General features: G+C 38.7%; 2 protein-coding genes across 2 annotated transcripts; both read left to right on the top strand.

Moving 5' to 3' along the window:
• The first annotated feature begins 894 nt into the window (after window positions 1–894).
• On the top strand, window positions 895–6,868 carry ppie (peptidylprolyl isomerase E (cyclophilin E)). The gene is made up of 10 exons (XM_041811964.1): window positions 895–970; window positions 1,398–1,496; window positions 1,593–1,636; window positions 2,472–2,498; window positions 2,631–2,712; window positions 2,803–2,903; window positions 2,990–3,113; window positions 3,294–3,479; window positions 3,602–3,744; window positions 6,675–6,868. The coding sequence occupies exons 1-10, from the start codon at window positions 940–942 to the stop codon at window positions 6,741–6,743; spliced, it is 906 nt and encodes a 301-aa protein (XP_041667898.1). The 5' UTR covers window positions 895–939; the 3' UTR covers window positions 6,744–6,868.
• Window positions 6,869–7,276: 408 nt separating this feature from the next.
• Window positions 7,277–9,298, top strand: gjb10 (gap junction protein beta 10). The gene is made up of 2 exons (XM_041812803.1): window positions 7,277–7,376; window positions 7,775–9,298. The coding sequence occupies exon 2, from the start codon at window positions 7,877–7,879 to the stop codon at window positions 8,666–8,668; it is 792 nt and encodes a 263-aa protein (XP_041668737.1). The 5' UTR covers window positions 7,277–7,376; window positions 7,775–7,876; the 3' UTR covers window positions 8,669–9,298.
• Window positions 9,299–14,983: the final 5,685 nt, after the last annotated feature.

Raw genomic sequence — 14,983 nt, 5'->3', positions numbered from 1 at the left:
TGTAAAATGTCTCAGTTTCAGCATCTGGTGTGATGTTTATGTTCTATTGTGAATGAAATATGGGTTTATGAGACTTGTAAATCATTGCATATCATTTAATTTACACAGCACCAAACTAGTTTTTAGAATTGGGGTTGTATTTCTTAATAAAAAAGCCTGAAAAATATACAGTAATTGTTTTGACTCTCATTAGTTCTTCAAAAATAATAATATTTATCTACTTTAGTTTTACTATTCTTGTGTTTTCAGTGCTGGGCCACTGTCACACTGTCAAGCTAACTTGAACATTTAAATACAGTGTATTACTTTTTTTTTTTTTTTTTTTTTTACATTTTTCTCCTAGTAAAATCAGTCAAAATGTAAGCCAGACTAAAAACAAACTTTTTAAAATCAAACTAAAAGAGCTCAGACTTATAAATTGCTTAAGGGTGAAAAAAAGAAGTCCTAACCAGGAAAAAAGAGGCACATTTTTGCACAAATTAAAAAAGCCTTTAATTTGAGGCCTTAGACCTTAGATAGCCTGTTTTTGATTCTTACAATTATGTGAAGCAGCACTCCATACTGGATCTTTTTTATTTATATATTTTTTCAGGTATAGCCTACCTCTGAAGATGCTAAGAAAAAAAAAAGTAAAAACTTCAGCCCTGCTGGGGAAATGCGTATTTAATTTGTTAGAACACAGAAATTTCAGGGAGAAAAGCATCGGTTAAAGGGTCTAAAATTGCAAACAGGTATCAACCTTCTGCACAAACGTCTATTAACACTATTGAGGGAGTTCTCTGCGATGAAAGCGTTAAATTTGATAGCTTTGCTTTCTACACGGTGATATTCGGCATTGAAGGACAGTTTCCCCAACAGGCGGCGCTAGAGGGAATTTGGACACAAGGAGGCGGGCTCTCGTCATACGTCTGGGGTCAGAGTTGAAGGGTTATATCCAATATGGCGGCTAACAAACGAGTGTTGTATGTCGGTAAGTTTTCTTTACATTTCATTAAAAACATCAGTAACAGCGTTGTAATTAGACTTCAAAGGGTATAAAGGACATTAATTTACATGTAGGGAATTTGAAATAACATCGCATGTTGAATTTTATTGTTGAATATCTTTAGGTTGTGAAGAGTTAGCCGGTAAAACATGAGCTTCACTCTAAAACATGACAACAAGGATGAGTTTATGATTTTGTTGGTTCCCCAGCCATTAGCAACGTCAACCTCAGTCATCAAATCATACTTAATATAATCAGCTTAGAAAATATATGGCGTTTCATGAGACTGAAGTTACTCTGCCTGTAAACTGGTCCATCTTATGAGTACAGTTATATTCATGTTATTAGATAAACGTGTATATGTATATAACTGCTCACCAGCTCAGCCTCTATCTGTGATTCGTCCTGTCAGGTGGTCTGGCAGAGGAGGTGGATGAGAAGGTTTTACATGCAGCATTCATTCCGTTTGGAGACATCATAGACATCCAGATACCTTTAGACTATGAAACAGGTAAGATCAGGTGTTTTACTGTGTGTGTTGCTCTATACAGCAGTGATAACTAAAATCCATTCTAATATGTGTCAATGCGTTGTGCTCTACTTTCAGAAAAACACAGAGGATTTGCCTTTATTGAGTTTGAATTGGGAGAGGTACGTGCTTTATTTAGTGCTGAAAAACACGAGTCTTTATTCTGATGTTTACAAGTTATTCGCATTATAAGACTACAATATCTTTCTTTGTTGTAATGATTAAAATATGATAAACAAAACCTCAAATGTATGAATTGTTCTGTTAGAGCATCTTCATGAATAATGATTTAACATTGTAAATTGGACACTGTAGTGAGAAAAGGGCTGTAGCTGGAGAAAACAAATCATTTAAAGATGTGTTGCTGCATTATTAAGAGAGGCAAAGATTGTGCCCAGCTTGGTAGCAAATGTGTTTTTTAATGCAGTGATTAAAAATTCAGAAGTATATAACCTTGAAGAATAAGATTAAGGCTGTGTTCAGTCATTATTATGGCTGTGATTTGGCATTTATATAGGAGTATAAAATGAACACATTTAACAGCAGCCTGTATGTATGACTTAATTGGAAGGCATTTATTTTTTGGGTGCCAAATGTTTTATGTTTATTATTAAGGTTAGATCACACTGAAATAATTAAATACAGTCTTGTGTCTCCCATCCTACCTAATCTAACCATGGGGTACACTGTTACAAATTTAATGGTGATAGTACACAAACAACTGCAAATAGTAAGCAAGAGAAAAAAAGGTAATAGTAATAATAATAAAAACATGCATCTAAAAGTCAAGCAAAAACTCCTCTATAGTGGAGTCTAATGCTTAATCCGTAGCACATGTGGAGGCTTCTAGCTCATTACCAACAGTCTTTTAACAGCCTTAACATGGCTGGTTTTGACACACAGCTATTATTTCCTTATAAACACTTCATTGTGTTGCACCTCTTTTGTCTTGCACAGGATGCTGCAGCAGCGATTGATAACATGGTAAGAAGACTGCATAGCTGTAATTTTGTCACTATTGTTTTATTTCTGAGACCTTGTCACTACCAGCTTGCAAGAAAAAGCACAGCTTCTTGTTTAAACAATGTGTTGTTTTGTTTTTTTTTTCTCTGCCAGAATGAGTCTGAGCTTTTTGGAAGAACTATCCGCGTTAACATAGCCAAACCCATGAGAATAAAAGAAGGCTCATCTCGACCAGGTTATTGAGGAAAACATTTTTATAGAATCAGTTGCATGGTCATTTACTTAAATCCCCTTTTCTAACTTAAACTATTTTTTTCTCCTTTAGTATGGTCGGATGATGACTGGCTGAAAAAGTTCTCAGGGAAGACAGCAGAGGAGGCTGAAGGCGAGGCGGCCAATGAAACAACCAACACTTCAGCACAGGAGGTAAGACAGTTGTCCATTTTGTTTGCTGGTTTCTCTGACTTTCAAATATTTTCAGATTGTGACATAAGTATGATTTGTTTGCACAGGCTGAGCCTCCAGCTAAAAAGGGCAGAGTTAATCCTCAGGTTTACATGGACATCAAGATTGGAAACAAACCAGCAGGGAGGTTGCGCTTTCTTCTTCGAGCTGACATAGTTCCCATGACTGCAGGTGTGAAAGCCTTGTCCTTGTCATTGCATCTTTGAAAAATAAATTCTAAAACTGCACAATATCTGGATAGGCAATGTAAAAATGCAAAAAAGGCTTTATATTAAAATCTAATGTAGTGAATCAAGAAAGAAGAAATTGTGTGTTTGCAAACATTGAAATCCTTTTGTATATCCTATACAGAAAATTTCCGCTGCTTGTGCACACATGAGAAGGGCTTTGGCTTCAAAGGGAGCAGCTTCCATCGCATCATTCCTCAGTTCATGTGCCAAGGAGGTGACTTCACAAACCACAATGGCACTGGTGGCAAGTCCATCTACGGGCGAAAGTTTGATGATGAAAACTTTGTCCTCAAACACACCGCTCCAGGTAAAGAGTTTGAGAAGAAGCTGTTAGAGTGAGAGTTCTGCCTTTGTGTTCTCCTTAAGGTTTATGTTTACTAGCAGACTTTGCAGTTAACTGGCTAAACCTTTTATTTCTTGTGCTTGCAGGTCAGCTCTCCATGGCCAACTCTGGGCCAAACACCAATGGCTCTCAGTTTTTCATAACCACAGATAAAACAGACTGGCTGGATGGTAAACATGTGGTGTTTGGAGATCTGGTGGAGGGGATGGATGTGCTCCGTGCAATGGAGGTAAGGGATCAAAGGTTTAAACTGCAAATGCAAATTATATCTTGATATGATTTATCTCTGATTCCTGTTCTAAAATAATCATAGGGTTGATTTTTAAAGGCCAAAATTATTCAGAACAATAAAAGCTCTCTTATAAGAAAGGGTTGACAGCTCAAGTCAGTGAAACTATCAAAAAGTCTTTAAGAGCCAGTCACTCAGAATGCACTTGAGGTGTGGGCAGGGAAACAAATGGCCACATTCTTTTAGTATTGTGTGAGCAAATACGTTCAGTGACACTTACGCTGTTTTCATAGTGCATTTCAGCGGCAGCTCAGTCACCTTTACGCCCTGGGGCATTCACATTGATACCGCAACAGCATGATATTCCAAGTATACATTTGTCAATTCACAGTATTTTTTGTTTACATTGCAAAGGACAAAAGGACCTGGCACACCATGGATACTTATTCTTTTTTTCTTTCACTGAACAGCAGCCACATATAAGCATTTCTTTGAGTTGGCTCTGTTTTCGTGCCTGCTAGTCTACACACAGGGAGAAATAAACCCATCATTGTGAGTAAACACTAAAATCCAGGGTCTGAAATAAACAGACATGTACTGTCAGGCTGTTGAATAAATTTACTGACAATAGATCTGAGATTTTCAGTGAAATAAAAGTGCGTATGCACCGTGAACATCCACTTATGACAGCCTTTCTTATTTGTCTTCATGTCTGCATCATTTCACAGAGAACAATCATCAACGTAGCGTGTAATGCTATTCAAAGGCCTGGTGCTTATCCAGGTAGACTGTTAAAAAAGTGCCCTAAAACTGAAGATAAGTTTCTTAAACACACACTTCTCCAAATTGTTTCTCAAACACAGCATGTGAAGCAGGGCAGCCCGTAGCTTACTGTGTAACCTTACCTTGTTACCTTGTTCCTTGTTGTCCACGAGTGTTCTTTATCTTTGTTTCCCTATCCATCTGTCTCTTGTGTGAGTTTATCACAGTTTATTAGCAGATGTTTTTTTTTGACTGAGACAGGGCAGTAGAGCTGGGACAGAGTAACTATGTGGTTTTATATCATTGTCCTAATGCTCGATTGAATTATTGGTAAAATAAGCACAGATATGTCCAAAATTATTATATTAATTATCCTATTAATAATATACATGCATTCTGAACAGATTTGAATGTAATGTAATGTAAACTGAACTACAAATGCAGTTGGGGAAAAAATGAGGCAAGATCAGAGGTGAAACTGACGCCAATAAATACATTAACAAATAAATATGTTAGTCGACAAAAGCACTTAACCTGTTTTGGGGCATTTTGCATTCTTTAATCAGGCATCATGATGTCTGACTGTCTTTAAATATATTAATTATGCTTGTGTGGTAATAAAGTCATTAATATAGTAAATGTATTGTTACTGTATCATAAACTACCATGATATTCCCTCCCCCTTACACTCTTCCTACCCCTCACATAGTTTGTCCATGTCTATGTGTTCCTGTAAAGCGTCCTTGGGTTTCTTGAAAGAAGCTATATAAATTCAAGATATTATTATTATTATTATTATTATTATTATTATTATTATAAAAGCTACGTGTTAATTTAGACCTGGGAGGTAATAAACGATAATAGGTTGTTTCCACTGAGAGGTCGGGTTCAGTTCGGTACAGCATGGTGCACATTTTTTGTGTGTTTCCATAGAGCAGAAGTTGGAAAGGGTCGCAAAAACTGACTCACACGGTCCCACTTATTGGCACCTTGCCGTAGGGGTACCAGTCCTACCTATCCGTCCCAAAAAGGTGGAGCTACACACACACAACAATGGGGGATTGCACGGACATCATGTCCGTGCTCGACACGACTGCTCAGCTCCAGGCTGCAAAACGTGAAAGTCTCCATGAGGAGCGGGCAAAAATGAGAGAAAAACTGACTAATATCTGCTTAAATCAGGGATATTTCATATAAACATTCATATAGCATTCAGACCCCTTTAACTTTTTCAATTTTGTTATGTTGCAGCCTGATGCCACAGTTGTTTAAATTTATTTATTGTCTCATTAATCTACACTCAGTACCCTATATGAAAACAGATATTTAACTCTAGTGCCGCCTATATCTCTGGATCTTTGCTGAGATGTTTCTGCACCTTGATTGGATCCACCTGTGGTAAATTAAATTGATTGGACATGATTTGGAAAGGTACACACCTCTCTGCAGAGATGAGATGTAATATCTACAGACAGAAGCCACTCCTCTGTGCAAAACACATAAAAGCCCACTTGGCTTTCATGTGGAGTTTTTTGCAAACTCTAAACAAGCTTTCATGTATTTTGCATCGTAGAGAGGCCTCCGTCTAGCCACAGAGCCCAGATCAGTGGAGGGCTGCAGTGATGATTGTCCTTCTGGAACTTTGTCCCATCTCCACACAGGATCTCTGGAGCTCAGTCAGAGTGACCATCAGTTCTTGGTCACCTCTCATACTAAGGCCTTTCTCCCTTGAGTACTCAGTTTGGCTGGGCGACCAGCTCTAGGGAAAAGTCCTGGTTTAATAAACTTCTCCCATTTGAGAATTATGGAGGCCACTGTGCTCTTAGGAACCTCCAATGCAGCAGACATTTTTATAGTCTTCCCCAGATATTGCAACGATGCTAACTCTGTCCCTTTGACCTCATGGCTAGGTTTTTTGGTTTAATATGCATTGTCAGCTGTGAGGCCTTCTATAGAGAGGTGTGTGCACTAACAATTTATGCCTAATCAATTTATTTTACCACAAGTCGACTCCAATCCAGGTGTAGCAAGCTCTCAGCAAAGATCAAGTGAAATGAGAGATAAACTGCACCAAAACTGCCCTGTTTTTGTACTTGGTGACATTTTAATAAATGTTTATCATGCTGCATTTTGGAAGAAAAGCTCTACTTTGTGTTTGTCTTTTGCAGGCTCAGGGATCAAAAGATGGCAAGACAAAGCAGAAAGTGATCATCTCTGACTGTGGAGAATATGTGTGAACAATAAAGTTAATTTTGTACGTCTGTTTAAACTGTCTGAGCAGGAATTTGTCTTCTGATTTTTGTACTAAATACACATCATCACCCATGTAAATATTTCAATAAACTTCCTCTTTTTATAAGAATACCAAATACTGTTATCTTTTTGTTCCTTAATATGACATTTGTGGACCATTTTAAGCATTACCTGCATATTTTCTCAATTGTTATTTTTTTGTCAGGAAAAGTGCACAGTAATAAAAGTTCAATGTTAAAGGTTATGTAAAAATTCGAGCTATATCTACATTGCTTTTTAAAATCTGGTCCAAATAAGATTTTTGTGCTAAAATGATAACGTGCTGGGATTCTGTTGACATGTTCCACAAGAATTTTAATACTTTAGATAAATAATCCAAACATGATAGGGAAAAACACGTCCTCCATCCGTTTGACTTAATTAGAAAAACAAGTATGTGATGGAACTGGGTTGCCCCACCTGAGCAGGTTGAGTTGTGAGAAGTCATGGCAGGCAGACAACTCCACCCCCTACACTCCCGGACTGTTGAGAAATCTGCTCAGACTCTCGTTGGTGAGGTTCATCCCAAAGCTCGTTCCTCCGCTTCGACACTGAACGGCAACAAAGGAATTTTAACTGTAAGTATTCCGATTATTTTATAAGGATTTAAACTAAGCAGCAACGCGAACATGTTAGGATTTGTTCTATTCAGTAAACTGTGTTAGAGTCGTGTATTTATGGACGTTTTGGACGCGCGTAATTGCGCACGGAAAGCACAAACCTGGAAGCGTCTAACCGAATCGAGGCGAACGGTAGATTAGTGAGTGTCTGTCTGTCAGGAAGCACTGTATTTTAAGGTGTCTTTTTTTCAGAAAGTTTAAACTTTATTGAAAGTTTGACACTCTTTGGTGCTCTCTTTCTCCTTTTTTTGCCTTTAGATGTCTACACGTGAATTCATAACCCAGCTTCACTTCACTTCATTATGCTCTTCGCTCTTCTCTATCTGTGGTATGACAGTTTTTTCTTTCTCTCTTAGAGTGACAGCCACCCGAGCCCTGTCCGTACAGTTTCAGCTGAGAAGTGCTTCCTCTGTCTTCCATCAGTGGGAAGAGCAGACAGACTGTGAACAAACCTCGTCATGAACTGGGCATTCCTCCAGGGCCTCCTCAGTGGGGTGAACAAGTATTCCACTGCCTTTGGCCGAGTGTGGCTCTCCATTGTGTTCCTGTTCAGGGTCATGGTGTTTGTGGTAGCAGCAGAGAAGGTATGGGGCGATGAACAAAAGGACTTCAAATGCAACACGGCTCAACCGGGGTGCCACAATGTCTGCTATGACCACTTCTTCCCCGTCTCCCATGTCCGGCTGTGGGCACTGCAACTCATCTTCGTCACCTGCCCCTCTCTCCTAGTGGTGATGCATGTAGCTTACAGGGAAGACAGGGAACGGAAAAACAGGCTAAAGTACGGCGAGAACTGCCGCCGTCTCTACCAGAACACAGGCAAGAAGCGTGGAGGATTATGGTGGACCTACGTCCTCACTTTGGTCTTCAAAATAGCAGTGGATGCCACTTTCGTCTACCTCCTGTACCACATCTATGAAGGGTACGACTTCCCCTCGCTCATCAAGTGCGAACAGAAGCCCTGTCCCAACAAGGTGGACTGCTTCATCGCTCGGCCCACCGAGAAAAGAATCTTCACCCTCTTCATGGTGGTCACCAGCCTGGTCTGCATCCTGCTCTCCATTTTTGAAATTCTCTACCTGGTGGGCAAACGCTGCCATGAGTGTTTCAACGCGGTCAATCATTCTCACCATGTCATGACCAATGCATTGTCCAGTGGGAGCAACTTGATGGAGGAGAACACTATGAAGCTGGCGAGAAAAAACACACCTCAAACACCTGCTCCCTCATACAGTGTCGCCATATCTTGAAAGGACAGTGAGGATAAAGACTTAATGGAGCACAAAGAGATGGAAAAAGGAATGTGCCCCTCCTCGATGCACAGGCACTTCCTTTAAAGACTTGTAAGCAAGCCTAAAGACTGAGCTTCAGCTGAGGTAGTTTTAACTATTTCTGTGTACACTGCCAGACAGTGAAAATTCAGGACTAAGGACACGTGTTGATCTGGAATGTGCACACTAGTAGTTTGGGTCAGGGCAGAATTTTGCAGATGAAGTTTTATTGCCAGTAAGGAGTGAAAAAAACATAATGCAGTGTTGGATTTAGCCCTGATAGCAATTACATGAGTCACCCAATGGTCTGGCGAGTGCGGCTTTACAAACACATTTGGTTTTCTGTGTAAGATTTTCCCTCTGCTCACCGCCCAGCTCTCTGGTTCAAACTGAACTGCCCTTTCCTTTCCCTCACGTTCATATTTGACTCTGTCAATAGTGTACTTTACATAATTTATCAAAAGTTTTGGACGATTGTGTTGTGCTTGTCACATGCTTCATACTGCATTCTGTAAACAAGCAGAGGGGAGCTGTGGAGTTGAAATGCTGTGAGGTAAACAGATTTGATGACTTCAGGATGTGCATATTTCACAGAACTGAGTTACACATGGTTGCATAGATGTTAATATTTTTTCATTAAAGATAATTTTCATATTTCAAAATGCAAACTTGTTTTCTTTTCTCAAGAGAGAAGATGTTTTCTTTATATAAATACACACTGATACAACCCAGAGCAAGTACTATAACTGCACGACATGCAAAACAGTCTTTGCATAACAAATCTGTATAATACAAACCAGACAAAAGGAAGTTTCGTGGTTCAACAAAGATCTCCGACTCTCTTTCTTCTTGTACTTTTTCCATGTGTTCCATGGAGTTCTTCCTCTGTTTTGGCACACTGATTGCTCAGTTGCTAGGAGCAGAACCCTCATTGTTTAGGTTGATTGGTACTTTTGGGAGGGCAGAGGAGGAGCCTCTCACTCCTCCGTTTGATTCATCCGTACTGACGCGTTTGGACCCACCCAGCGCTGGAATTCAATTCTCTGTAAAGGAGAACTGAATGGATGATTCCAGACTTCAAACTGCTGTGTGACAGTGGAGTGAAGAGTAGTTTACTCACCCTTGCTTTACACATTGACCCATGAATGCTGTCTAAGAGCATTTGACAGAGGTGGAAAAAGTACATGAATATTTTACTCAAGTAAAAGTACATTTACTCTGGTTAAAATTGACTTAAGTACAAGGAAAATTAATGGTCTATAAATCTTCTCAAGTAAAAGTAAGAAATATCTTACTCAAAATTTATTTTAAGTCAGTGGTTCCCAACCCATTTTCCTTAGAGACACCTCTACTCATGTCTAAGAAAAGCTTAGTCCCCAAACTGACTAATCTTGATTTGTGGTATCTTGTTTTTAATTTTATCTCCCTCCCCCTTACCTTAACCTTTAGGGATGGGTGCCTAACCCTAACCCTCTTTGGTTTTTCCTTAGTTTCTGGTGTTATTTTCATTTTTTTAATCTCCCTGCACCTAACCGTAACCTTTAGAGTTCCGGTGCCTAACCCTAACCCACTTTGGGTTTTCCTTAGTTTGTGGTGTGTTAAATTTTAAATTTATCCCCCTCAGTGACATTTGGTCTTTTATTCATAAAATTCTGCTGTTGTGAAAAATAGCCCCTTACCATAACCCCAGACAGTGAGCAGAAAATATACGTAATTCAGTACATCATTCTGGTTCTGGCTTAGGTAATGTATGTCACTACCTGCCTCACAGCCAAGGTCGCCCCATTGTAGCAGTCTGTAGCTGAATGCCCCACCATAGAGGTCTACAGCCAGATCCTCTTAAAGTATTCTATAATACAACAGAGCTGCAGTAACTCTTGAAAAACTGTGGCAAGACAGGCCTCTTCTGGCAAGAACAAAGCAAAGAGTCATGTCATAGCAAGGTAATGCATACTAATACAATAAGCATGCCAAAGTTACAGGCAGAAAATCTAACTCAGTGGTTAACTTCCATCATGGTGCAAACGGGTCTCACTTCAAAAACAAAAACAACAATCCAGCAGAAGCATGACAGATCACTGTACAAAAGGCAACATCAAAACATAACTGAATAATAAATTTAAATCACATCTTAAGACTCTGCCCCATATCCCCTGAGATTTGGAATCTTACTGGCATCAGCTCAGATCATTTAACTCTATAGATTTGAACTAACACTGATCAAATCTGATTTGACCTGTCTATGAAGGAAATGCAGTCTCTGTCATCTCAATGCTATGGTGGAGATTAAATATAGTCCCTATTGCTTAGAGCTATGATGGATGACTTTCTGACAGAAGTATCTCTTTCCACAAACAGTGAGCGGAGAATCTGCAGGACCTTTAGTTAACAAGCTTCAATGAAACTATTAAAGTGTCTTCCAGTAGACAGTAGTTTTGATGATGTTATGTCTGTAAATTTTCTCAGTAACTAGGGCACAGTTTCAAGGAAACAGTTTCAGGAAAAGTTGCTGCCAAAATGTTATTTGTCACCCTGCTGTTGTAGAGTGGCAGCAAATATGTCACAAATATCTGGAGAATGTGTAAAATTTAATCTTAATGTCAGATTAATACTGGCCTCTACACTGGTGAGACTGAGTAGAGGCTCTCAGGTGTATAATCTAATATTACGTTTATTATCTACAGCCGCTGAGCTAAAAGGCAAGCTTCAGACTGTGCCCTTTTCTTTGTTCATATTGTGTTTGCCCAGCCTGAATGGGTGGTTCTCCAAACGAGCCAACAATCACTCCCATTTTAAGACCCTCCCAACTACTCTGGGGTACTTTTTCTCTCCTTGCTTTCTCTGCTGGTACATTTCCTTCCTTTTACAGTCATTGCAGTGAAAAGCGTTTTGTTTATCCTGTTGTGTTGGTCCGTCTTGTTGAGACTTGTGGCTGACAGAGGTTGAGTCACATGGTGCATTCCTCCAGGTGTGTCCCTGCAGACTGCCTGGACCAGTTCTTCATCTGGAACCAAGAAGCCACTTTTCTTCCCCTCCCCCACTCAAATGTAATTTTTGGTGTCCTGAACTGCTCCAAATGTGTGTGATTGCAGATGTTTAATTCACGTGTTGAAGCCTTAGACAGCTTTCCTAAACAGCACAGCTGGATGTTTGATGGTTGTAACAGCCCGCTGGGAGTTTTAACACTCAGCTGTAAGACTTTGAAAGGGAGTGTTTGGTTTAGATAGGACAGCTAGTGATACTTTATACTCTTGGTGTTGAAATGATTAAAGAAAATATTGTAATTTCTTGAGAAATTAAACTTTGATGATCATGCCCAAATATTTCCTAATATTTTAAGCACAAAGTTATGTTAACTGGGTCTCAGATGAGCATGATCTGCAGTTATTTAAAAAAAAATTCTCATGTCTAAAAATCTTTATTTGAATGAGTGGCAACTACCTTGTCTCTACCACTGTAATGGTAAAATGTGTTCTGTGCAGAAAAATAACATGAAATTGAATATATATATATATTTTTTTAATTTCAAAAGAGCTTCCCTCATTAGGAGACAAGTCTTTAACATCACATGTGGCAAAAAGTCATTTTTTTCATCACATAGTTGACCTCTAGCCTTTTATTTGTAGTTGTGAAATCTTTTTTTTACAGGCCATCAAACTTTAAGAAATATTTTTTGCCAAATGTTTTTAAAAAGGGCTTAAAACACATTTTAAGTTGGATTTAAATTTTTCAAAAATCTCTGCCTTTTCTCAAATGTTTCCTATTGAAGCTTTCCCAGATGGATGTTTGAAACGCATAAACACACTACTGTCTAAATTTTAGTGTCTTACAAAGAAGAATTTATAAAGTTACGACAGTTAACAAAAATTAGTCCTTTTATCCCTGATGTATAAAACAATCAGGAGTTAGCTCCTTTTGTGATGCAATATAGTGAAAGTATCGCAATTTGCACAATTAATTATTTTTCTCCTGAACTCTATTTCAATTCTAGACTTTTTTTTTCTTAGATAACAGTGTCCTCCCTGTATTTGTCGTAATTCAGGCCTTTTGGTTTTAACAAACAGTGCTACACAGTCAGTAGTGACGTTAGTAACCGTAGTGACATTAGCTCATAGCATGCTAGTAGTTATGGCTAGCCACCGCATGGCAGTCTACCACAGCTAAAGGCAGACCTTGGGTTATCTAAGGTTAGTATCATTACATTCTTTCTCCTACATGTCCATATTTCTGAAGTGTTTGCTAGCAGCTACAAGCTAACTAACAGGCCTACCTACTGCTGCTTTGCTTCGGTGTCACCCAGGAGAAAGACAAGCCTAGCTAAAGAGTCAGCTTTGTACACTTACATATTCAATACCTCCTAAAGGGTTAAATTCTTTGGATTAATTTGAACCATGGTATATTAATCTTGCACTGAAAATGAGCAAGACATAAAGCAGTCTTGCTGCCTGTGTTTTCACAATGTTAGTGACAACGTATTTGCCTGTTGGGAACAATAGTTTCATTACATCTGATCTTATATTTAGGTTTTTCTAGAGCAGTGGTTCTCAACTGGTGGGTCGGGACCTAAAAGTGGGTTGTGGAGCCCTTTTCAGTGGGTTGCACATGTTTTTCTGGTAGCTAAAATTGTGCCAAAAAGCCCTTTAAGACACTCTTAAAGCATACTTGTTTTGTCCTGTCTCTTTGATTTGCCACACTTGTTGTACTGTATTTGCTCCCAGTTGTACTCTTTTTCTGTAAAGATACCAAATAAGCCTGAAAAATATTTGAAATTCTGATCGCAATTTCTTATTGAGGAGTTGTTGGTGGGTCTTGAGGCTTGGCAGGAGACTTTCATAATTAAGTTGATATATAATTATCAAGCATAAAAACTTCATTATTACAGGAAAATAACCTTTTCTTGTGAAGGTTGTCACTGTTCAGCCCTTGATGAAATGGATCAGGAATTCAACAATGCCATGTGACAGGAAATACATGGAGTCCTATTTTTTTCCTCAAGCGTATTTCCCAAGATGTCTACTCAAATATCATTGATAGATAAAGCACTTTAAAAAAAAATCATTGATAGATAAAGCACTTTAAAAAAAAAAAAAAAAAGAATTTATAGAAGGGAAATGACAGTCTTGAACTTTGGTGACTAACGTTGCTGGTGAGCTTAAATGGGTTAGCTTGTGGTTAACCACTTTTTTTTTTTTTTTGCCTGGTACCAAATTGCTGAATGTTGCCCACATCTCAGTTTCACATCTCAATTTTAAGAAGTTTAACAAAGTGAAAAAAGCAATTCAGCTGATCAGGTTTGCTATACCAACATGTGACTTTTCACATGTTTATATCACACTCATAGATTACAGTTGACCGTTTTGGATGTTCTTATCTTTTTACAGGCGATGGGTTTGGTTTGGAGTCAGAACTGTTGTGAGCCTGGTGAGACATTATGTGTGAATGTACTGAACAACACAAATGAGCCATGACTTCATTTGACTTGAGTAGTCATTTATGAACTCATCCTTACTCCTTTTATATGGTGTGAATCCTGGATTTTAATAGCCCTGAACTTGGGCAAAGGCCTACAAGAAGTGGCAAGCTGTGACACAGCCACGGCTGTAATCAAGCTGATATTTAATATTCCAAATAACATTCTAGGACTTCATCCACACACACAAAGAGAACAATAAAAGTTGTTTTCCCTGCAGAGCAAAGACACAGTGATGCTGCAATGTGATCTATGAAGAGTATGAATGTGTGTAAAAGAAAGTTAAAAGACTGAAGAGTAGACAAAACGCTGCAGTCTGATGACACAATGAGGATGAGCTTAAAAGCGTTCATGAATGTGACGGTGTCACCTGAGAAGAGCTGGGACGGCAAAAAGAATCATGCAAACACAATGCACTTCTCTGGCACTTCTGAGGGTGCTGTATGAAACAGAAGTGTAAGGAGTTCATAAAAAAACACAGAGGAATACGGAAATTGAATATTTTGTTTGGTTAGCTGCCATCATTCCTGTTCCTCTGTAACAAATGAACTGACCTCTCACTCATACCCATCATATAGGCTGCCTAACACTCAGAATGTTGAAGGAATCTTGCAACAAAAAGAGGCCGCACAGTGACAACAACAAAAAGAAATGCATTCACCTCAGGGTGTGTCTGCTTACGTACTCAGAGCTGCTCAGAAACACGTTTAGACATGGTGGCAATTCTTCCTGGAAACTTGTAACAACAACAAAAAATTAAATCTGATGTTCTCAGACTTTCATTTAATAAATAAAATAATAATCCTGTATTTAATTATCTTTAA

Source organism: Cheilinus undulatus, linkage group 18, assembly GCF_018320785.1.
Source record: "Cheilinus undulatus linkage group 18, ASM1832078v1, whole genome shotgun sequence".
Classification (NCBI taxonomy): Eukaryota; Metazoa; Chordata; class Actinopteri; order Labriformes; family Labridae; genus Cheilinus; species Cheilinus undulatus.
The sequence above is the reverse complement of the archived record's forward strand: the minus strand, read 5'-3'. Positions and strand labels throughout refer to the sequence as shown.